Genomic DNA, 24,576 nt, shown 5'->3' on the forward strand with positions numbered 1-24,576 from the left:
TCTTTTTATTTTAAATGTTGCACTCCTAGATTGAGAAGTCTAGCAACTCAATTTTAATTTAGACCTTTCAGAAAATTATTTTGATCTAGGAGTGTAATAGAATAATGTAGTCGCACATAATAAGTAACATTGTGTAGTCATCTTAGAATAATGCATGATGTTTATGGTAAATAATTTATTGTTTGTTGTAGATTAAATAAGTAATGAAAGTGTTGTCAAACCTAACCTGTAGAATAATTTTATTTTACTATTTCATCATTTGGTATATATTCTTTTTTAGTGTTGAATTTATACCTACCTATATTCAGAAATTTTAACTAAAGTACACTTGTTTAATTTTTTCTTCATGTTACTTTTTATTTGTCATTTGTTGAAATGATGATCAAACTTATTCCGAACCTGAGTATCTTTGGATGTGAAGTAAATATTAATTTCTGATTAATTTAAGTAATCCAAACGTTAACTGGATTTATTAGAACTGAATTATAACAGTGTATTTGTTGTTTCAGGAAAAGTTCTCTGGTGTGGATATCAGAGTCACGGTTAAGGGTGGTGGTCATGTTGCACAGGTTTACGCCATCAGACAAGCCATCTCCAAGGCACTCATTGCTTTCTACCAAAAGTGTAAGTACTTGTGCTCAACATCGTGAATTTAGGATATAGCCATAACCATTTATAATGACATCAAAGGGAGATCAGTATTTGGTTGGTTGGTCATCAGAACAAGTGTAGTAAAAGTAAAGTGTATAGTAATTTTTGTGTATAAGATCATGTTGGGTGGGACTTTTTTCTTGGTCATTATGATTGGTGTTGCTGTAAACAGTTCGGACTCTATGTCAAAGCAAATGTCAATGGATACACTATTATAATTTAATTTTTATTTTTGAAGATAGAAATCAGACTTTACTGCTATCAGGTAACATGGCAAAATCTGTTGGTTTATAGAGTTGAGTTATTTTTTTTTTACGTGTTATTCTATATTGTTTGTTTTGATGTATTTAGTACCCTTTCTTTCCAAAGCTGTCTCATCTTTATGTGAGTCAGTCATTTCAGGGAAAGGAGATAAACTGTGACATTTACCAAACGGCATGAGCCCTCAATGCTGTGCTTGTTTGAAGTGTACACTACAAAATTTACCCATTCTATGTTATGTTCGTACTACACTGCACATTATCCACCTAAACATATAGGGGAAAAATCCCATTGTTTGTCCTGTGTGTGACCCCTGAGTCGAATAGTGTAGTGTAGCTTAGCATAGTCATTGTTGACGACATGTATGTATATCACATACCCGCGTCGGCACTATGGGTAGAACGCCGTAAGCTCTACCCACAATACACAGCGCCTTGTCTCAGTAAAGCCATTATGCTCATCAAGGAGGCGACTGGAAAATAATTGGAAATGTGCTGCAAGTCGAATTTATACCGTTTTATCTGTAGTACCCAGTAGCCACTTGGATTTGATACATTTTATCCACCACAAATTAATTTTTGCAACAATTAACTACCTACATGCTGTTTGACTTTAAATAAATTATTCAAGGTGCTGTTCATTTATTTAATAAATATTATCAATAACGTAATCAAAGAAACTGAATCACGTACCAGGGAATCTACTAATGTCATTTTGACATACCATACATTTGCCAAAGAAATCATAGTGAATTAGATTATGAAAAAGATTTATCCTGGTATGTGATTCAGTTTCCTAGACTGTACAGTCAAGGACTTTAATCATGAGCCACCATGGAACCATTTCACAGTAAACGTCATAGTGACACGCATTAGTTAAGGAGGAAAATTGAAATGACTTTTCCTTTAAAAAGGTTCCATGGTGGCTCGTGAATTTAAGTCCTTGACCATACAAGTGTAGTTGCGCCGTAGTAATAACACTTTTCTTACCAGTGGCCCATTTCATGAAGCTACTAGTTACAATTTACAAGCGGTAGTCTCTTTTCAACGCATACTGCAACAAAGACTACCGCTTGTACATTGTAACTTGTAGCTTTGTGAAATAGGGCACTGGTTGCCTACATTTTTTTAACATGAGGTCAGTGTCAGTGATGACAAGTAATGCACAGGTTGTGTACTCACACCTTCGAGTCCATCATCATCAAAATTCTTAAATTTAGTTTTGTTGGTGGAGGTATGTCCACTTATCCATTCCTTCTGCCAGTCTTTTGACTATCCAGGCTACCTAGGTTCACCCCCCGCACTGCGTTTTCAGAGTACAGAGTTACAGCAAATCACAATATTCACCTCTCCCAATTCCATTTACAGATGTAGACGAAGCCTCCAAGAAGGAAATCAAGGATATCCTTGTCCAATACGACAGGAGCCTGCTGGTTGCCGACCCCCGTCGCTGCGAGCCCAAGAAGTTCGGCGGTCCAGGCGCTCGTGCCCGCTACCAGAAATCGTACCGTTAAGACACTACTGCTGCCGTTCGGTGGTATTGTACTGGTGTAGCTGTGTCAGTGCGATAGCATGGGGCGACAATAAAAAACGATAAAATATATTTTGGTTGTTTTATTTGAACACTTGCAAAATTTCATATTTCTAGATCATTTAATGTACCATCAGCCAAATATGTGGTCTACCACCCTAAAGTTGATAATCGTTTGCATGTCATAAAACGATAATGCCAATATAGACGTGTCTGTTAACTTGAAATTAGCGACATATTCATTTGATAGGTTGGATAGAAACTTGTTTAAAAATTGATAGACCACTTATTTGGCTGGTTAAACATCTCGATCCTATTTTAATATCGAAATAAAAAGTTGCCCTTGTTATTGCGGTGTTCCGCATACTCTTATTTCATTCAAATCGTCGTTCCAATGAGGGCTATCGCGTATGAATTCGCCGCTAGTGTAGCGTGAGGCCTCCTAAATGTCAAATATCATAGTTTTTGGGTGAGCTACGCGGGTTTATTTATAATTAGAATAATTTTGTGAATATTTTGCATTACCTGAAATTAATTATGGCAATAATGCGTTACGGGGCAATGAATGTCTGTGTTTTGAGACAGTTTTGTCTTTCGGAAACTTGTCCTCCCTTTTTTTCCGAACAAAACGGGACTACGCAACATTGGTTGCTCGAAATTTTTATGGTACGGTTTTAAGGGTATTAAATATGATTTTAATCTAAACTTTGTTTTCATTTTCATGCCCGTAATAACAGACTTTGAAAGCCACACTTAAAAACCTCACGGAACAGTGGCGCCATCTAGAAAGACAAAAAACGATAGCTCTCATTAAAGTGTCAAGCCTTCTTGGTGATAGTGAAAAAGTAACTGACGCGAACTTTCGCGGTTATTGTATGCGCAGAAAAAACCACGCTAGTCTGAAACCACCCTTACGACAAAAACGTGTATTCAACATGGTTAGTTGTTGTTTCTTTAAAAAAATATGGCTCTGTTCATTGGAGGACAATTTTGCCAGTGTCTAGTAGTTTTGCCGTTGTACGGTAAAAAAATTCTAGAAAACGAAATATTAGAGGTAATGGTGGATGAACGATGACCAACATGGTTAGTTCAGGAAAACTATATACTCGGCGGGGGTACTATTTTATATTCTGTGGCACTTTTTGGAGTTGGGAGTTGGATATCAAATTTAACAAATACTGTCATTTTCGTTATTAGTCTTACTACTTGTACTATTATTTATTCTGTGGTCTTACCAAGTGGCGACTTATTTTATGTGGGCCTGGAGTAAGTAGAGCCAGAACAGACTATAGTTTCAAAACTAGCCCGACAGACCGCGACTCTGTAGTTCAGTACTCCTCTTGGGCATACCGAAATGCAGGGGCGAGGAGTTGGGGGATTGCCTCCTTGAAATAGGACACTGCGTACCTAACTATTAAGTAATCTGTGACCTCGGACTTTGTCTAGTTGTAGAATTGTAGAAGTCATCATAATAGGCCTCGACAATTTACCATCGTAAGAGCAGGTGGATTCTTGGTTAATATATTTTATATTAGTCGGCGTCCCACAGATGCAGCTGTCCTGTTTGTGGTTAACTAGAAGCAGTTTCTGTAGAAAATTAATTGATTAAAATAAAACACCAAACTTTGCTTATAATATAACTTTATTTCCTTCAAATGTCTTTGATTTTGCGTAATTAAATGCAGTCAATTAAAATTTTAAACGTTTGTCTGAAACCTGTGACGTTTTATAACAATTTATTCATAGATTCATAACCGTTAATACTATTTGGGGATAAACTATCTAAGAAAAAATGTAGATTCAACTTAACGAGATATTTGCACTCAGATCCGTGGATTACACACTTATAATTAGCAACAAACCTTAACTTAATCGTTAGTCGTTAATGTCTTTCATTAAATCTTATAAAAATATAGTTATTTACATTTTTTTTATCATGCAATAACACTGATTTACATACCATACCATGATGACTACTGAATTGATAGTGATTTATGCACTAAGTTTAATTTAACATCAGACAAGATTTAGAAATTCAGAATGAGGGTTTTCTTTCTGACAAAATATCGATAGATGGCGCCATTGGCGAGATGTCCTTTTGACGTTACAGGCTTAATTTTGAAATTGGCTCAATTCACACCATGGATGTACTAGATAGTACGGGACTGAGTACTCTGATAATTTGTATTTACGACAATGAACCATATGACATGGTGAGAAAGTATTTTTTTCTGTGGCGCCTTACACAGAGGCTAATCTGAGTCGAGAGGGATTGCAACAACCATGACGGAGGCCTTGTGTCTTGTTATTTCATCTTGCCAGCCAAAAAAATACGTGGACCGAGTCCGGATACGGAGTTTCGAGTTTCGTAGTAGCCCTGCTGACACGAATTTATTGACTCAAGTGATAATTGTGTTCAAAGGTACATAAGCAGGTACTTTTGTTTACAAAATATTAGCATAGGATGATTTTTTATATGATAGGAAGCAAACAGGCGGGACACCTGATGGTAAGTGATCACTGTTGCCCATGGACATCCACAACATAAGTTGAGTTACGGATGCGTGGCCGGCCCTTCGAAAAAGGAGAATAGAAGAATTTGTCTATAAGAATAGCATTCACACGTGATTCACACAATGGCAAGTGAATTTACTTTCGTTAAATTAATTCGTACTAGCGGCGAATCAACCTGTGCACAATTATTAAATGGACCTTACGATTAATACTAACGCCATCTATCTAGCTATTGTCATCTGTCAAAAAACCTTCTCAATGATCCTCAAGGTATGGAAAATGGAATTGATATATTCCAAAGAAGTCAAGTTTCTAACAGTCTATTTTTAGGTAATTAGTTTTAGTAAGTACCTTAGGATATACACACAGATCTAGTTGAGATTGCAGCCTATGTCTTGCTATTCAAAATTTGGCACCATTACTAAATTCATATCTATCGTATCATAATGCCCTGTTTACACGTGCAAGAATTATTGTTCATAGTTTTAAATTTGCGTAATCAAAACGATGCTATTTATAAGTAGTTATAACATTAATAATTATTTTTATTTTTATTTCATTATTGACAACACCGCTGCGCTGCTGTATAAGAGTTTCTATAGCTTCCGCCGCCTAACTTTGCCTAAAAGTTCATTGCCCCGACTAGTACCACAAAAACTATAGAGGTATAATTCCAATAATTGAATAGGCACTATACCGTTAAGCGGTTCGAACACAATCCGGGAGTAACGTAAAGACGTCGCATAAAAAATGTATCTCAAAAATGTGTCAAAACTGAGTATTAAGTAATGAACTTTTGAAAGTTGAAAGCTGAAAGTTTTTATTCAAGTTGTATCACGCGGGATGTTCGAATCGTGTCCTTAAAAAAAATGGCATTTCCAAAAATCTTTTAAATGTCAACACCAATATTCTTTATTTTATGTTTTAGTCACACAATAAATTATTTTGTAGTTACAAAATATCTATTTATTATGTAGTTTTATGTAGTTTAATGGTGTGTAGTATGTCTTTATACGGCCCGAGGGTTGCCGACGGTGCTGGCTGAAAATCAGCGCTGGTGTTTTAACGCTTCAGCATTATGCTGAGCCAGTGTCCGATTCACAACCGCAATACACATACCTTTGTGTTGTTTTTTTTTGTACCTAATAATTTTTTGTCTTGTGTTGTGAATAAATGTATTTTCTTCTTTCTTTCTTTCTTCTTTCTTTCAATAATACGCTAAAAACTAGAAACTCAGCTCAGTTTGTGTGCATTACAGTACCTGTAGTTAGAAAAACAGTTCTTTATAAATTCAAATATCAGTAATAGTTTTCAGCGTATTATCAGTGTTGACATCTCAAAGATTTTTGAAAATGCCGCCTTTGCTTGCCAGATTCTAAAATAGTTTCAAAAGGTGTTTTCAACACTGAAATATCCCGAATTTATATGTATATATTTATGTTATATATATTCTGCTCATATTTCCTTATACCTACAATTTTTCTCGCACGTGTCACGGGATTAAAATATTCTTAGAGACAAGGTTCAACATGGTAGTTATTTGTAACGATTGTAAAATTGATATTTTCAACTTATGGCCATTGATTATTTGTAGCATGTTTTCTAGCAAGAACTATGTTCAACAAAGGTCAAGAGTCATTAACACTAGTATTACTTATTAAAATAATCACTAGCTTTTGCCGCGACTTCGTCCGCGCGGAATAGTAACTTTGGGAAGTATCTAATTAAATTAGGATACCTATTTTGCCAATAATAGCACATAGAAACTTATACGGTTTACTGAAAATACTTAATCTATTTTAAAATATTGTTATAAATAAAACATTTTTTTTTGTTCTCCACCATCCATCCATCATCCATGTTTCTTGGAAAAAATATAATAGTGATACGGCATTTTTACTAAGCATGCTACACGTATTTCCGATAAATATAAATAAGTATTTTTTTTGAATTCCTTAAGAACTTTCATCCCATATTTTCAAGTAAATAAGTAGGTCACTTTTGCCGAGCACCGGAACAAATGGTTTTAGAGTTCCGCAGCTCAAAAGGAGAAAAATTGAACCCTTATAGTCAAACCACTTGATCTCGTAAACGGCGAGTATCGGTATCGTTAGAAATTCGAAACCTGAAATCCATGGTCAATAGTTAGAAAAAAAAAACTTTACAACGGCAATCAAAACCTACTGTCATAAAAAGGTGTTCTCATGAAATTTTTTTTTTTCATGCTAATTGATTATGTCAAGAAGCCTCTAAAAGACCCACATAGGTAATTTGCTTGAGCTGAGAAGACCTGCTAACACTACATCACAGATCTGTTACATCACCTTTAGGTTATTTTCAAAATGCTTCAACAAATATCTATTTCATTTCTTATAAGTGCCCAAATGCCAAGTTTTTAAAAATCATTACAATGCGATCTTCCATATAAAGTTCATCCCTATTTACCCCTCATTGAAAATATAAAAACGCGCGATAAAATCTATTTATCTTTATCACTTTGCCAAATGCCAAGTTTCATAAAGAACCATCGTTATCTTCGACAATGACGATATTCCATATAAACTTTCTCCCCTATTTCAAAACTGATAAAAAATAAAAAAACGCGAAACAAATATAATTTTTCTCTTATCAGTGCTCAAAATGCAAGTTTAATAAAGATTCATCGATTTATCTTCGATAATGACACCTTCCTATAAAAAAAATCCCTTATTTCACCAACTCACAGGTCGATTTTCAAAAACCTTAAACAAATATCATTTATTTCTTATTAAGTGTTACATCTCAAAGATTTTGAAAATGGCTTTGCTTGACAGCCCGAACTTATATTTATAAAAACTTTATATCCCCTGCTCATATTTCTTATACCTACAATTTTTCTCGCACGTGTCACGGGATTAAAATATTCTTAGAGACAAGGTTCAACATGGTAGTTATTTGTAACGATTGTAAAATTGATATTTTCAATTTATGGCCATTGATTATTTGTAACAGTTTCAGACAGACAATGTTAAACAACAGAGTTCATTAACACTAGTATTACTTATTAAAATAATCATTATTTCTAAATGACTTTTCCATAGATGATAATCGATTTTCAATGTGTATTGACCAGTAACGCCATCTATAGGAATAGCCTAAGAAAGTCACGCACAGCGTTGATTCTGAGTGTAAAAAAATATATTTAGGCCAAAAAAAATTAAGGCCGAATTCTGCAAGCAACAGTGGCCGGGTAAAACTATGCCTCACTTTGCTCGGGCACGTCACATCATTTATGAGTGTAGCAGGTATAATGTTATAAAAATAGTTGCCAACAACAAAAATAATAATAAAGCTGCTTGTACACTACCCGTTATTCCAAGATATTTTTAGTTCTGATTCTTATCCTTACAAAATCATATATTTTAATTTTTGTATTTCTTTTTCTTTTTTTTTGTTTTATTTGTGTTTGCTGTTAATTGTAGTTTTTTAGTTTTGTTTTATTTGTGTTTGCTGTTGTTGTTTTTTAGTTTTGTTGTATTTGTGTCTTTGTGAATGTGAATAAATGTCTTCTATTCTATTCTTCTATTCTTTGGAGCTCCAAAAACTGACTACATATTTTATGTGGCAACATTTATGTATGCATGTTAGTTGTTTTTTTTTCATTTTTCTTGTCGGCTTAAAATACGAACTCTTGGGCCTCTCCAGAAAAACTAAACCACTTTATGCTCTGAAACGTCTTCGAACTTGGCTCCCATTCTTTTGAGAGCGATGACAGCTGACACAGCCTTAGCCCAGCGTTTCTTAATGACGTACCTCTTCAGCTTGGACTTGGTAACGTGGAGTTCCGTGCAGAGCGCAGACTGGATCAGCCAAGGATGGCGGAGAGTCGCTGACGCTTCCAGGCGGTCACTAGAATATTGAATTATCGTTATCGACGTCGAGTCTCTATAAATAAGACTTGCCCTGTGAAGAATTTAGAGAGTGAAGAATCTGTGATTTACCCTTATGCAACCCTCATGCAACCCTCAGACAATATGTCGCTCAGTATAAGTGTCGAATTGTCTAAATCCAAGAAGTCTTTCCATCACCTGGGCCGAAAATGGCAACATAGAAGTGTTAGTTTTTGATGATTTGTTTACAGTGTTAGTAGACAATAAAACGCACATTTAAATAAAACCTTATTATTCCTTAACAACAAAGTATCATAAAACAAAAGGTATTACGGCATAAAATTTGTGTTTAAGTTAACATTTAAGCGTACTTCACTTTTCTAAGTAGACAGCTGCACCAGCAGTCTAGCCAAAATTGTTTATAATCCGTTGCATTGCAGTGCAATTTTGGATTTCACTAAACTAAAAGTAGAATTAAATAATGAAAAAATTGTGACAATTCATTATAAAAAGTACAAAATTAAGTACGTATTTACTCTCAACATGTCCAAACCCCTTATAAATCTTCAGTCTTCGCTCGTAGAGAACATTGCGATACCGGGACTAGATCCGTAATAAATTGTCATTTCATGTCTCTAAAATTATCTTAAAGTGTAATGATAACTTAATCTCATCTTGTTACTTTGGTAACGGGTCATGGCACTAGCAGCTCATCATTTCGAGTTCTGGATGTTATTTTTTATTATTTTCCGTTGCGTTTTCTCGTCGGAGGTCTGTCTTTGGTAGAAAGCGTGGACACTCGTCATGGAGTTTTGCGCCAGCTCGTTTGACGGCGACCACTCTAAGGAGATCGATTGGTGCCTGCCGCCGTTCGACGTTCCTCCAGCTGCTCGCTCTCCTTCCACTTCGGATTCCCCCCATTTCTCTAGCAGATGTAGAAGAAGATCCTTAGTTCTATGCGCGTTGTTCTCATCTCCTCTTCTATAAGGCACTTGTCTTCCGTTTTCAGGACCATTGACGAGTTTGTCTATTTTCTCTCGCCTTCTGTCGAATTCGTCAAAGAAACTGTTCCGCCTTTCCAGAGGCTGATTGGCCACATCCCGACTGCTGGTCGTGACCCTTTTCGACCTCGCTGACTTTGCCCATGGCATGTTACTCGTCACCGGTCTGACCGGCTCCCTCTCTGTCAAAAACGAGGAGTTGATTCTGTGACTAGATTTTGACGTAAACAGTGATTTCTCTTTAAAGCTAGCATCGCCATTTGTGACCGATTTTGTGACTGACGTGACTGTTTGACTTTTGAAGCCGTTTGTTAATTTCTTCTCGTCTTTTGTGACTGTCTTTGTTTCGGTTATATTTTTGTCTAATTCTTTAACATTATTGTTGTTAGCTAGATCTGTATTCATCGTAGATAACATAAACAGATGATCGGACAACTTCTTTATTTCTTCAGCTAAGTTCTTTCTTACGAGCACATCCTGTCTCTTGTGGAGGAAGCAAGAGCTGTCGGACGCTCTCCTTTCGACCGGGTTGTATTTCGGCGCTAAGTAATTGTTGTCCCTCATGATAGGTGGCGGGTCCAAGTCGTCATCATCGAACACTGCGTCGGGGGAGCTCGCTAAGGAGCTTCTTGGACTAGGCGAGCAGGCTCCGATGGAGGATCTTTCACAGCTGCCGTCTGCGAGACAAGTGATCTCATGTGCGTGGTTGTCGAAGACGTATGGCGAGTTGGGGTGTTCACCCCACCGCTCCACGAAGATCCTGAGGTTGTCTTTGGCGACGTCGAGCTCGTGCTTGGGCGAGGGCGGCGGCTGCGGCCGCGGCGGCGGCGGCGCGCGCCGTGCGATCCAGCGGTGCCGCAAGCACTCCGTCGCACTCGGCCGCGACCTGCGACAAGAGCCCTTGTTACTCCCAACACCACGAATGCGTGATCAAGGATAGGACGAAACAAGGCGGTGCAAGGATACAAAAGGGTACTCTACCACAATATTTGAACAAGCAGTTGACCAATTTTACAAGGTTTTAAACATGAAACTACCGTAAGACTCAGTCATATTAAATAAAATAAATCCAGATAACACGTATTAAATCGAGAGTTTAGCTCGACATTTTCAGTTTCCGCCGCATGCTCCCGAAAGAAGGGCTACGAATTAGCTCGAAACATGTCAAGCTAAACTCGATTCAAGATGCCAATTATCCGGATTTATTTAATTAAATATCCGGTCCGGAATATTTCAACTGATCGTTGGGTTAGTTTGACTTGTTGAGCTACCATGCAAAGAAAGGTACATAAAATCGGAATTTTTGATGCCGTACAATTTTGAACATCTATCTATGTGGAAACATTTATCGACCAGAGAAAAGTTCTGAAAAACATTAAGGTTCCAAGCAAACAAGGATGTTCAGTCAAGTTGACCTGACCACCTCCTAAAATAGTTCCGATCAATTATAAAACACCTTATACACAATTTCGGTGGTTAAATGAATAGTCCACTGCTTGTAAAATTTGTATTGTGACTACCATGCAACTACATACGAGTTCTACGTTATACACATAGGAAGGTTAGCACGTAAACAGTTTAAATGGTACGGTATTAGAATGACTTGTTAGAATTTGTGTTGGATGCAATCAAAAGTAACAAGGGGTCTTAATCGACGGGCTGGCTTTTATGCAGCTTTTATTGAATACGGATTTGAATGGTAACGGTCGAAATTTCATACATGACTAAATTCAAGTATAACATTCCTTATTTAAATAGATAAATTCATTTAGATCGTTGAATCTCAAACTAGAAATGTTTCGTAAGAACCAAACAAAAACATTTGTAGGACTTTTTATATCGAAGAAGACAAATTTAGAGCTGGCAACATTTCAATTTGTAATCCATGTAAAATTGCTGAAGTGTTTTTCAAACTAAAATGAATGTATAATTCGGAATAAACGTGTCGGATATGACGTCACTACTACAACAGTGTTGGCACTCTGATGAAGCTGCTATTTCATTTTTTTTTCATTAAAATGTGGCCAACGTTTAAAGCATGCTCACTACTATGTAGATGCTTCATGCGCTCATCTTTTGACAGTAGGTTCTCACGACAAACTAGCATAAATCTGATTATCCTCTTAAATGCATATAAAACTTGAGAATTCAACAAATAATCAAGTCATTCATATGTATTTGAGGTTGAATTTAATTCTACTTTACAATAAACTTACTCTTTGTCTTTCACAAGCAGTTTTCCAATAAAGTCTTTCGCGTCTTCTGAAATCTCTGTGAAAGCTTCGTCGTCGAAGTCGTATTTGGCTACTGTGACATTCGCCATGGTCTCTATGTCTGTCTCGCCCATAAACGGTGAAAGTCCCGATAGTCTGAAAGAGATAAAATAAATAATAATAAATTAATTGTCCTCAATAGTGATTCGTGTAGAGTGGGTAACAACGGACGATCGCGATTAATCCTTTATCATACAGAACATACCTACCTACAATATACGCAATAGATGTAGTGAAAAAAGTTTCTACATAGACCAAGTCAAAATCAATGCCAATGTCATAAAGACAAACTTTTCTCAATTTAACCATAGACAGTTACCTGCTGCATTAATATCTGCCACAGCGGAGCGAGCAAAAATATCTGACACGTCATACCAGCCCTAGAAATAGAGACGTATCAGATATTTATGCACGATTTATTGTGTCAGATATTGATGCTTGTAACTATAAAGGTGAAAATTTTAGATAAGCCAAATAAAACATTCATAGAAGACCAGATCACATCTAATTTTTCAAATAATGTATAGAAATGGAAAAATATATACCTACAGTGTTTGAAACTGGTAGTCCACCCAGGATCGTCTTTACGGGATGGAACTTTTCAACGGTCAATGGCATTGACTTAAAATGCAACTTATTGTGGATATGTAATTTGGTAAACAATGCAAGTAACTACAGCTAAAAAAAAAGTAAGGTCGGCAAAAAAGCCCGTATCCTACTAATGCGAAAGTTTGTAAGTCTGTTTGTTTGTTTGTTACTTCATCACGTCTAAATCACTGAACCGATTTAAATGAAATTCGGTATACGGATAGTTCGAGTCCCAGAGAAGGACATAGGATACTTTTTTATCCCGGAAAACTGCATAATTCCCGCGGGATAGCGAAAAACTAATTCTGCGCGGACGGAGTCGCGGGTAACGGCTAGTTAAAAATAAAAAATTGATTATCCTAGTAGGTAATCATTTAGACGACCTAGTGGTTAGAGAACCTGACTACGAAGCTTGAGGTCCCGGGTTCGATTCCCGTGTCGGGGCAGATATTTGTATGAAAAATAAGAATGTTTGTTCTCGGGTCTTGGGTGTTCAATGTGTATGTATCTATATCTATATAATTATATATTTATCCGTTGCTTAGTACCCATAACACAAGTTTTGCTAAGCTTACTTTGGGACTAGGTCAATAATTGGTGTGAATAGTCCCGTGATATTTATTTATTTAATCATTTGTTTTAGGTGATGATGTATTTTACTTACAAAACATAACAAATAACACCGACGGACCACATGTCGGTGCCGTAGCCGATCTGGTCAAAGTTGACGACCTCCGGGGCCACGAACTCCGGCGTCCCAAACAGCACTTGCAACTTCTTCTCGGGATCGAAGAACCGCGCCAGCCCAAAGTCGATGATTTTGATTCTGTTGCCCGACTTGGTGAGGCATAGGATGTTTTCTGGCTGTAAAAGGAGAGTTCGGAATTGACGCTCCGGATCTTAATGTTTCAATAGGGTAGGTAATCTGGGTAAAAATATTGTTCTATTTTGCAAGCTTCTGTCTGTCGACGTTAAATTCGACCAACTTGCAGTAGTTGGATTGACTTGAAATTTAATAATTAATAATTATAATAATAATAATGATTTATTTGCCAGAATACACAGAACATAAATACAAGATATTGGTGTATTTCAAGTAGGTACAGTATTCAGTGTTACGAGAACAACATGCAAATCTAATTAATATTTAACCTTTATAACAATGTCAATTTCACTCAATATAAATATACTTGGTATACTTTTGTAAATTGCGTGACAATTAGGTGACAATGCAATAATTGGTAGTGACATCCTGGTAGTCCGGCCAGGATCGTCTCCACAGGACGGAACTCTTCAACGGTTAATGGCATCGACTTGAAATTTGGTATGCAAATAGTTTGGGTGACAATACAAAGTACAGTCAACAAAAAGTACAGTCAGCAACAAAGCTTGTATTAAAAATGAAATTTTTACCAAAAACTTATTTAGTCCAATAATAATGAATAAATAAAAAATAATAATATTGGTCGCGTTTGTTTTTGTTAGTCAAACAAAAAATGAAAAATATGAAACGCGTCGTGCTAAAAAGTGTCGCACGGTGCGAAGTCGTGTGGAACTTTAACTGGCTATAAAATCTAAGGCGTTTAAAAATATTACACAACAGTTTACGGCACTTTACTATGCTCATATTATCATAATGCAATATCGTAGGTACTTATACGGATATTCACTATCACATTACAGTGTTTAAAATTGTGCAAGTAAGAAAAAAGGTAATTAGTTAGTTACCTAGGTAATACGTAAATAAATAAAGTAGGGTGGTGGCATCAGTCATGCATAAAGAATCAATAATAGAATGTTTATTCGTAAACCCAAGTTTAAGAAACGGACCCTATTTAAAAAAAAACTAATAACACTAATTCACATTACTGATGATCATAACTAGTAAAGTTCATGAATGGTGAGCTATAAAGCATTCAATTCAATTCAATTTATTTTCATAACAATTTACATTGTGTTTTGAATCATTGTTGTCCATTATTGGTTAGTGGGTACGTACGTAGTACTGTGTCTAACAAACATATCCATGAAAAGTTGCATAATATTTGTAGTTCAAAGACAAACGAATTACTCATTAAAATCTATTTAAGTGCTCTACAAATCCGTAATCATGGCTCGTACCCAAAATAATTTAATACCAATTCATAGTTTTTTACGTCATAACATGCTAAAATTAAAAGATATTTATATTTTTCGCATTTCAAAGACAGTCAACTGAAATAACGCTGGACATTGAGTCGAATAAACAGTAATGACGGAGCGGACAGACAATCATAAAACTCCCGCGCTTTGGGTTTCCGCCATTTTGATTAACGACTTGGACTTGGGCCATGCAATCAGAGTGCCACGCCACATTGTTGAGAATGGACGAGATTAGAATTATTTATTCTACATAATACCTACATAATACAATGGGAATGCATGTTACGATACCGTATTTAACATATCGTTCGTCACGACTGTCATGTGACACTTGTTAGCGGTTAACAATACCTTGCCCAGGCTGAGAAAAAAAATCTATGAATGAAGGCATTGTAAGTTATGAATGGCGCTGAAAGATTGTAACTGATCATAGAGCATGGATACCATTAGCTAAAACAGCAACAAGTAGGTAGGTCAGCAGTCAGATTTGCACCCCCTCGCAATCCGTGAACTTGGAGTGAACTATTACGCAACGATTCAGTTCGATGATCCCAGCTTTTTAATAATTCCCAAGTTTTGCCGCTCTCTCAAATTTTGCCGGCCTATCCCGAGCCCACTATATACGTAGTATGTACTTATTTTGGCTTATTGGGAAATCTGCCCTTGTTGACAGTTTAGATAAGGTTGTGGCACACAATGCTCTTTTAAGCAACCAAAGTGAACACGTAGGTACCTGTTAATGTCTTTGATTTGAAATAATGGGGCATAACATTTGCTACGAAAAGTTTTTACTATGGTACGCGATTACGTTTTTTGCATTACTGCACCAACATATAATTTAAAAAAAGTTGGTTCATACCATAGAATTCAAATAAAATCCCTTGTTATTTTAATTCAAAATTTCATATGCGAATAACCGTAAAATTTGTAAGCTTAGATTTCTCGATATGTTGTAGCCAGTTAGATGGCATTTTAACAACGTGAACTGTTCCGTGACTCGTCCACAGATGGCGCTACCTTCATGTCCAGATGCAGGATATTCTGTCGGTGCACGAACTCGATCCCCTCGCAGATCTGCCGCATGAACACGGTGCACGCGCGTTCAGTCAGCACGAAGTCTTCGTCTATGACGCGCTCGAATAGCTCGCCTCCTGTGATCCTGTTGAAGATATTTGAATATTAGGGACTGTTCCTGTTGTGAACGGGCTCAACACACGCATGGGACGAGGACGACACGGCGACGTCACGATCACTCCGGCCGGCAGCAACACTCGCCTTTCGATCACCACCGGCGTCGGACTATCTCCTAATTTTAGACCTTATTACACGTGTCTATTGTAATTAGACAGCGATTAAACCAGCCTTAAATCTGCAGTGCGCGATTTTATTTAATGACCCGTAGGACCCTAACAGTGATCCGGCTCGAAGGACCAATGTTGTCCCGTGCGTGTGTTGAACCGGCGTTAACAGTCACGGTCGGATCATGTTGGTTGCTGGTCAGCTTCCGATGGCTTTAGGTACAGCTTATCGGAGAGTGGGCGAGCTGCCAGAGGAGTCGCGCGTTGTTTTTTACACTATGGTGTAGTAACAGAAACAAAGTACAAGCTGTCTAACTACAAGCTTTTATTTGATTTCTCCTGTTACCTAAATGTAATTATGTACAGTCAACAGCAGAAGTGGATGAGCGGTTACGGTGCTACACGACTCTACTGCTAGTGTTTAGATAATTTTGAGCACCACGACTGCTTATCCACTTTTGCTGATGACTGTACCTAAGTAATTACCCATGTTTGTTTGTTGCTTTTTAGTACATTTGGGTCTAACCCTACAAGTGGAATCTGACCCACTTCTAGTAATCGGTTAATTTTGGTACCTATCTATCATATTATTACTAAGCATTTTTTTTCTGTTTGTACAAATTCGGAAACGTTTCCCGAATCTCATCAGCCAATGAATCAGTCTGGTTCGATATATGAGAAAACACGCGTGAATTCTACGTAAAAACGGGCGGCGGTGCCAAAAAGTGTGGCGCTAAAATAAACCGGTAAATGCTGCGAATGGACGTCCGTGGGCCCCAAGGTCGTTGGAGAGTAAAGTAGCAAACCTTCTTGGATTCTGCGGGACAGTCCTAAACTCATATTCTGATATCTGTATGCATATTATGATTGCTATTTTCCTAATAAATAACCAATCAAGTCTTGTTTGAATCAAAGAGACTGACAGACACAAGTAGAAAGACTTATTTTTGATCTTACAATAAGATTATGTTTTAGTGTACAATTAATTATGGTACATGTTGAATCAAAATTAGCGAAAAAGTAATTAAACAGAGGATTAATACGACCAGCATAAAAGAAGGCCGAAGAACAGAAAAAGCATAGACAACAGTGTTTTGTTTTATATTCAGAAATGTTTCTATTTTATGTTTTGTCTAAGTATTTCACACGTTTTAATACTTTTACAGTGTTATCAATGAACTGGTTAATATTTTTCGCTTAACAGGCATTTTTTTATACTTAAATTTACTTTTTCATTTCATGTTCATGTGTACTGAACAGTTAGATTTGTGGAGTGATTCACTCACGAGAATATCTGGTCGACTTCTCAAAAGTTTGGTCACCGTCATCAAGTCATCGATACAAATGACTTTCTCTCGAGAAATTTGCCAAGCGCCCGTTGTTTGCTAAAGACATTGGATGTCATCTCACCTTGATGGCGAACACCGTTATTTATTTCGGTTCGGGATTAAATTACGATGTCGCTTTGGCAGGGGATTTGAATATTTTGGGTTCGATGTACAACTGTGCTACATGAGATCGAGTTTGTAATCAATTTGTAGATTTTTTAAATATATTTTTGTCAATGACAAAGTTTTCCTCAGCGGCGGAATTTAATTAAAAAATATCACGGAGTTTTGGATTCAGATGGTAAAGGTCAGGATCAGGATAGTTATAATGATGGGGGTAGCATAATAATATAGCGTATTAGCATATTTATACCACCCTCGGGGATAGATAGATATATAGACTAGTTTATTTCTGCTAAGAGTTACATTTTTAATTTACATTTTGGAAGTTCTTCGACGTCTTTTTTGTTGTTACAATTATTTTATTAGGTATCATTTAATCGCCATAACTCACATGTGTCACATCGTAATGTGTTCAAAACAATGGTTATTGTTTAATTATGATTGGTTATGGTTCCATGCATTCAATGGTGCTCAACCGGATCAAGAAATGTCAATACGGCGCGGGAATGTGCGGCCAAATCTTAATCCGGTGTCTAAGTACACGGAGTATAACTAAGTAAAGTATTACCTATAAATTATAAAATAACATAATTTTATATAATGTTCTGGAACTATATTACTTAATTAAGTCTACCCAAACTCTAGTTTTAACTACAGGACGAGAAAAGATTCAAATTGTTTTTTTTCTAAAATCCGAAATAAAAATTAATATAAAATATTTTCTGAGAATGAATTAAGATTCAGACAGATGCGCTTACATCATCGTGGCCCACAAACAATGGAATGATCGTGATCGTAAATTTTCCTTAAGTAAACTCTTAATTAAACATTTGAACAGCATGTCGATTACACTTCGATTTCGCATTTGCTCAGCAGTCGTAAATTTGTTAAAACAATGACTTTAATTACTTATGTTGGTACGACTGAGACGTTCATTGTCTACAGGTGCTTTCGAAATTAAGAACAAAACTATCAAGCGACGCGATTACCATACATTTTAAATTTAGAAAATAAATCGTATTAATTTAAAATTCCACCATCTTGCTCGCTAATCCTGCCGTGAAACAGCAGTGCTTGCACTGTTGTGTTTCGGCGTGGAGAGTAGGACAGCCGGTGAAATTACTGGCACTTGAGGTATCCCATCTTAGGCCTCTGGGTTGGCAACGCATCTGCAATACCCCTGGTGTTGCAGATGTTTATGGGCGGTGGTGATCTCTTACCATCAGGAGACCCACTTGCTCGTTTGCCTTCCAGTCGAATAAAAAAAAAAATACATTATTAATATAATGTCTTAAGTGTCACTCATAGTCAAAATACCACGCAAAGGACTTATCACTCTACACTACTTCTTACTTCTTACTCTCTCTTTGTCTGCTCGTGACCACGGCCACTGTAGGTTAATGTTGCCGAAACGTCGAGGTAAATATTACTCGTGTGTGTTAGCGTGATAAGTCCTGTGCCACTATTTTGACTACATTATTAATATTATTATTATTTTATTAATTTAGTTTAACGTTTAAGTCTTTATTAAATTAAATCACATTAGCATTACATTATATCATTACAAATTATAACAATTAAATAAAAATTAAATCAAACAATAAAAAAAACTAAACAAAACCGTCATTAAATTAACAAAATATTTATATACAGTCAGTATATCTGTCTGTCTGTCTGTCCGCGGCTTTGCTCAGGGACTATCAATGCTAGAAAGCTCTAATTTTGCACGAATATAATTATATGTAAACTATGCCGACAAAATGGTACAATAAAAAATTCAAAAACCATTTTTTTAGAGTACTCTAAAAAAAAATGGTAGACGTAAAGTGGGGGTGATTTTTTTTCTCATCCGACCTTGTAGTGTGGGGTGGGGTATCGTTGCATAGGTCTTTTAAAACCATTAGGGGGTTGCTAAAAAGATTTTTCGATTCAGAGATTTGTTTGCAAAATATTCAACTTGAAAGTGAAAATTTTCATTAAAATCGAGGCCCCCCCCCTCCAAAATCTAAACCGGTGGGTGCAAAAATTTGAAAAAATTCAGGATGGTAGTAAGTATATCAAACTTACAAGGAAAACTATAATGGTTAAGATTTCGGGGCCGTATTGCTTAATGTTTCTGACTCTCACGATCGCAATCAATTTTTGATTTGATTGCTATCAAAACTGTCATTTGATTGCGATCGCGAGCGTCAAAATCGTTAGCCAATACGGCCTCAAAAGCCAGAGCCGGGGAAGTAGCGGACTGAAGTCATAAAAGAAGGGTATGATTTTATTGATCACCTAATAAATGCGTTTTCGGCGACCTAATAAATAATATTTGTTCCTAAAATAGTAGATCTGTCACCTAAATTGAACCAACAAATAATATTAAAACGGTTACCTAAATATTATTTAAAAATTACTCGGAAATAATATTGATCATCTAATAATTATATTGGGTTCCAAAATAATAGATGTGTCACTAAAACTGAATCATCAAACAATATAGAAATGGCTTCCTAAAAATTTATTATAATCACTGAAAAATAATTATTGATCATCAAATAATTGAAGTGAAATTTGACGATAATGATATACAATGAATTAAATAATAATAATATCTTCTCACAAATTGCACCAATTGACCCAGCCCCAAACTAAGCAAAGTTTGTTCTATGGGTGCTAAACAACGGGTAGACAATTAGACATACATAATAAGTACATATATACTTACAAAATACATACAAACATCCAAAACTCAAGACCTACTACAAACATGTATATTCATCATACAAGTACCTATTAGTAAAAAATGTTCGGTTCTGGCACTTCGCCGGCCGCTGCCGCGGCACGCTCGCTTTGCTCACTCGGCTCGCGCACTGAGGGTCGCAGTTCTACCTAACACTCTTCCTCGCTTCGTTCGTCGTCGTACCTAACCAGACCTGCCTTAGTGGAATAAGTAGAAGCATCGAATTAAGGAACTGATCTATTTATTAGGTGACAGATCTATTATTTTTGTGATCGAATTTTGATCATCAAATTATAATATAGGATACAGGTTTACATTAATCTGATGACTTGTACTTAGAGACAGATTTGATGAATTTGATGACCAATATATTTCTTAGGGATAGATATCGCAGTTTAGTGACAAATCTAAATTTAAGTGACAGAAAATATAGTTCCCATAACAAAAAACAATCATTGAATTATCTGCAAAAAGTAGGTACTTAGGGAAAAGTATATGACCATGCACTGGACACTGAGAATATAATATATGTTTTTTTTTATTCGACTGGATGGCAAACGATCAAGTGGGTCTCCTGATGGTAAGAGATCACCACCGCCCATAAACATCTGCAACACCAGGGGTATTGCAGATGCGTTGCCAACCTAGAGGCCTAAGATGGGATACCTCAAGTGCCAGTAATTTCACCGGCTGTCTTACTCTCCACGCCGAAACACAACAGTGCAAGCACTGCTGCTTCACGGCAGAATTAGCGAGCAAGATGGTGGTAGCAATCCGGGCGGACCTTTCACAAGGTCCTACCACCTGCAAAAAAATGCAAATGTATAGTAATAAAGTCATATAGTTATACAATTTAAATATCTGTTTCATCATTCATGTTCTTGCCTTAGTCATTTTTGTTTCAATGACTTAGCCGTGTTTACGGTTTACAAAATATACCTACAAACCTTGACCTATTTTATATTAACCGCCACAAAATTACGGCCACATAAAATTGATCGGAAACTTTGCACCAAAACATCACACGGTGTTTGTTTAAATCTAGTTTATGACTTGATTTAATCGCGCTACGTACCTAGCTTTATTTTTAGGGTTCCGAGCCAGAAGGGTGACAAAAGGAATCTTATTACTGCCGTTTTGAAATTATTTAAGAAAGTAGGTGAAAACTTACTGTTTATCGCGTGAACTACACGGCTTAAAAATGAGAACAATTTAAGTTTAAACATGTAGTCTACCTTCAACTAAAAAAATCAATAATCATCGAAATATTTCATCGTACCCTCTACTCTCACTTGTCCGGTTTTTTAAATAACATTTTTTCGGAAGTTGACTTGCACTGAAAAATGTCTCTTGTTATCTTGTTATTAACAAAAACTCCCTACCAGTTGCATAAAATTTAAATATAGAATGAACATGAAGGCGCTTCCCGAGTAAACAGCTGACTTTATCCTTGTTTATGGTATGAGTGGCGTCATTCATACGCGGTTTCGGTCACTATTTATGTTTTCGCGAAGACGGGTATGACGTCACGGAAGTTTAAGAATTTTGCAGATGCGTCCACGTCTAGTAGAAATCAGTACCACTACCATGAGTTTACAGTGACCGTACTCGATAGCGACGGCGTAAATTATTTGTAGAGGCGCTGTACAACTCTCCATACAAATAATTTACGCCGTCGCTATCGAGTACGGTCACTGTAAACTCATGGTAGTGGTACAGTTGTCAGTCAGTACGGTAACGGTAAGGCGTGGGAAGTCGTGTTATACGTGTGAAGTATTTGTTTTGTAGCTCAATAGAGAAAGATATATTTGATAGAGTCCGACCGAGTGCAGAGCAGACAGAGTGGGTGGTACTTTATGTCATACTAATGCCCCGTACACCCTTGTTTCCGTGTACAATTAAAAGAGTATAGAAATTAAATTAATGTTTTTTTTTAATTCGACACGTCAAAATGTATAATATTAATATAAAACTGTCCATCTTTGCGGGATTTGCACTTCGCACGGCTTGAAACCCGAAATTTCTGAAACTAAATAAATCAGATGTTTACAATCCTGTTCTCATCGCAGCGTGTTATGAATGTTATTTACCTACACGTTAATTGTAAATTCGGTTGCATATCGACTTATATCTATTTAAATAAATGTAATTTAATAAACCGCATAACGATACGCTCGCAAAAGGACGAGATGTACCTACCACTATTATTAGGTAATTTTAAACGCTACATACAACGTACTGTGAATTTATATACGGATTGGCATTGGCACGCTATCGTTTCCTCTAATAAAAGGTATATGTCATCGTTTACGATTATGTACGTTGGACAGTAATTGATAGAATATTTCAGGAATGTATGTGTCTATTTGCCATGAATTAGTTTCGTAATCATGTATTTATAGGCATTTATAAAACATCGCACGTGTAAACAGATACTACGAATAACATTTTGCAGTCATGTGCAGTAAGTTTAGCTAGTTCAGAAACGGTGGGTGGACATTTTTTGTTAGTGTCCCGCTTGGTTTTGCGGTCTTGCCCAGGGTAAAAACAATCCAAATGGATTTTGAGCCATGAGCCAAAAATCAGAAAAAGATACAGTCATGTTGTATATAGTCAAAATTTTCAAACTATATTATTAATCCATTAACCACTGATCTATGATTAATTTTAAAAAAAGGGCCCAATGCGTGTGAATTGAGATTGAAGATCGAATTAGAGCCATAGAAAATGTAATTTGTAACCCTTTCACTCCTCCACAGGTTGTGGGCCACAACCAACAACCACTAAATAAATATTCATTTGTTCTATAAGGGAGTAAGGAGCACAGACCAGCCAACGATGGGCCTCATGAGGAAGCTCAAAGTCACTCAAAGGGCTATGGAGAGGGCTATGCTCGGGGTTTCTCTGCGGGATAGAATCAGAAATGATGATATCCGCAGTAGAACTAAGGTTACCGACATAGTCCGAAGAATTGCGAAACTGAAGTGGCAATGGGCGGGGCACATTGCTCGGAGAACTGATGGCCGATGGGGTCAAAAGGTTCTCGAATGGCGTCCGCGGACCGGGAGACGAGCTGTCGGTAGGCCTCCAACAAGATGGAGCGACGACCTGGTTAAGATCGCGGGATCGCGGTGGATGCGGAAAGCATAAGACCGGTCTGAGTGGAGAGCCTTGGGGGAGGCCTTTGTCCAGCAGTGGACGTCTTTCGGCTGACATGATGATGATGACCATGAGCACAGACCAAGGAATACAATGAGATGGACCCTTTTTGATTATAACGCTACAAGTGCGAGAAATAAGAATAATATTTTTAAACACCATATGGTAGAGCATCTATAGACAACAAACATATTATATCGAGATCGCGTCCGTGACGACGTAGCGGCAAGATGGCGTCGCGCCAAAAATTCGCGCCGAAATCTGACGTCTCTTTATAAAGCCGCGGTGTGATGGAACTGTTTTAAATTTGATAGCGTTTTTAATGTGGTTTTAATTTTACGCGAAGCTCGAAAGCAACAATGACACGTTGTTATTTGCTTCGAGAGTGACGTGGCTTATTAAGGCTATTATTGTTTTCTTTGGAACAAACATGTATTATAGAGAAAATAATTCAACACTTTTCATAAATATCGATAAATAAAACTGAAATTTAATCGAATGCTCAAGTGCGTTCAATACACTTACAAGTACTTGCGTGTATGTATTACAAACAAAATTTGACTTTTATTTAGGTAGGCCATAGGTGTGTGTCTGTCTGTGGTATTTACTGAACTCCTTTGTCAAGCAATGCGATGTTACTGTGACTTTTTCTGTGAAAGGGTTCCACAGCGAGTCACGATTCAACTAGTTCCTTAGTAGGTAACTACGTTACAATTTAAACAATATAAACCATAAAATATCTGCGTCCACGTAAATACCAAAATTGGCGACGAAGATGATGCTAAAACCAGACAAGGGCTTACAAAATGGCTGCATAATTCTCGTGCTCAGTTTATCGCAACCTAATTTAAGATCATGCAGATTCTCGCCTTGTAGGGGGCACTTGTTGACGCCTGGGGGGCTACTACAAAATTCGTAAATCGAAATTCGTATCGTACCGTCCCTCTCAATCTCGTTTTAAATAATATAAGCGTCAGCGGGACGGCCAGATACGAAGTCCGAATTTCGCACTTCGTAGTTTAAGGCCTGGCGCCGTCTGATACGTCACATGCAACCGAGGAAAGGTAATTTTATCTCTCGTTAACGTTACGTCTTTGAAATCACATCCGGC

The 24,576-nt window shown here is 36.9% G+C and overlaps 2 protein-coding genes across 3 annotated transcripts in view; one reads left to right on the plus strand and one right to left on the minus strand.

Moving 5' to 3' along the window:
- Positions 1 to 509: 509 nt before the first annotated feature.
- On the plus strand, positions 510 to 2,514 carry RpS16 (ribosomal protein S16; the record flags this gene model as incomplete). The annotated part of the gene is given in 2 exon segments (XM_074098766.1): positions 510 to 624; positions 2,280 to 2,514. Coding segments are annotated over 2 exon segments (261 nt in total), but the record flags the coding sequence as incomplete, so codon positions are not given.
- A 6,586-nt stretch (positions 2,515 to 9,100) lies between these two features.
- Positions 9,101 to 24,576, minus strand: part of LOC141435507 (uncharacterized) — a 45,240-nt gene continuing 29,764 nt past the window's right edge. For both annotated transcript variants that reach the window (XM_074098200.1, XM_074098199.1), the window contains exons 5-8: positions 15,847 to 15,988; positions 13,352 to 13,551; positions 12,043 to 12,195; positions 9,101 to 10,712 (exon numbers count right to left, since the gene is read on the minus strand). In XM_074098200.1, coding sequence (XP_073954301.1) covers positions 9,539 to 10,712; positions 12,043 to 12,195; positions 13,352 to 13,551; positions 15,847 to 15,988 — 1,669 coding nt within the window. In that variant the 3' untranslated portion in view covers positions 9,101 to 9,538. The remainder of the gene's footprint in view (positions 10,713 to 12,042; positions 12,196 to 13,351; positions 13,552 to 15,846; positions 15,989 to 24,576) is intronic.

The sequence above is a fragment of the Choristoneura fumiferana genome, chromosome 15 (assembly GCF_025370935.1).
Source record: "Choristoneura fumiferana chromosome 15, NRCan_CFum_1, whole genome shotgun sequence".
NCBI classification, from domain to species: Eukaryota; Metazoa; Arthropoda; class Insecta; order Lepidoptera; family Tortricidae; genus Choristoneura; species Choristoneura fumiferana.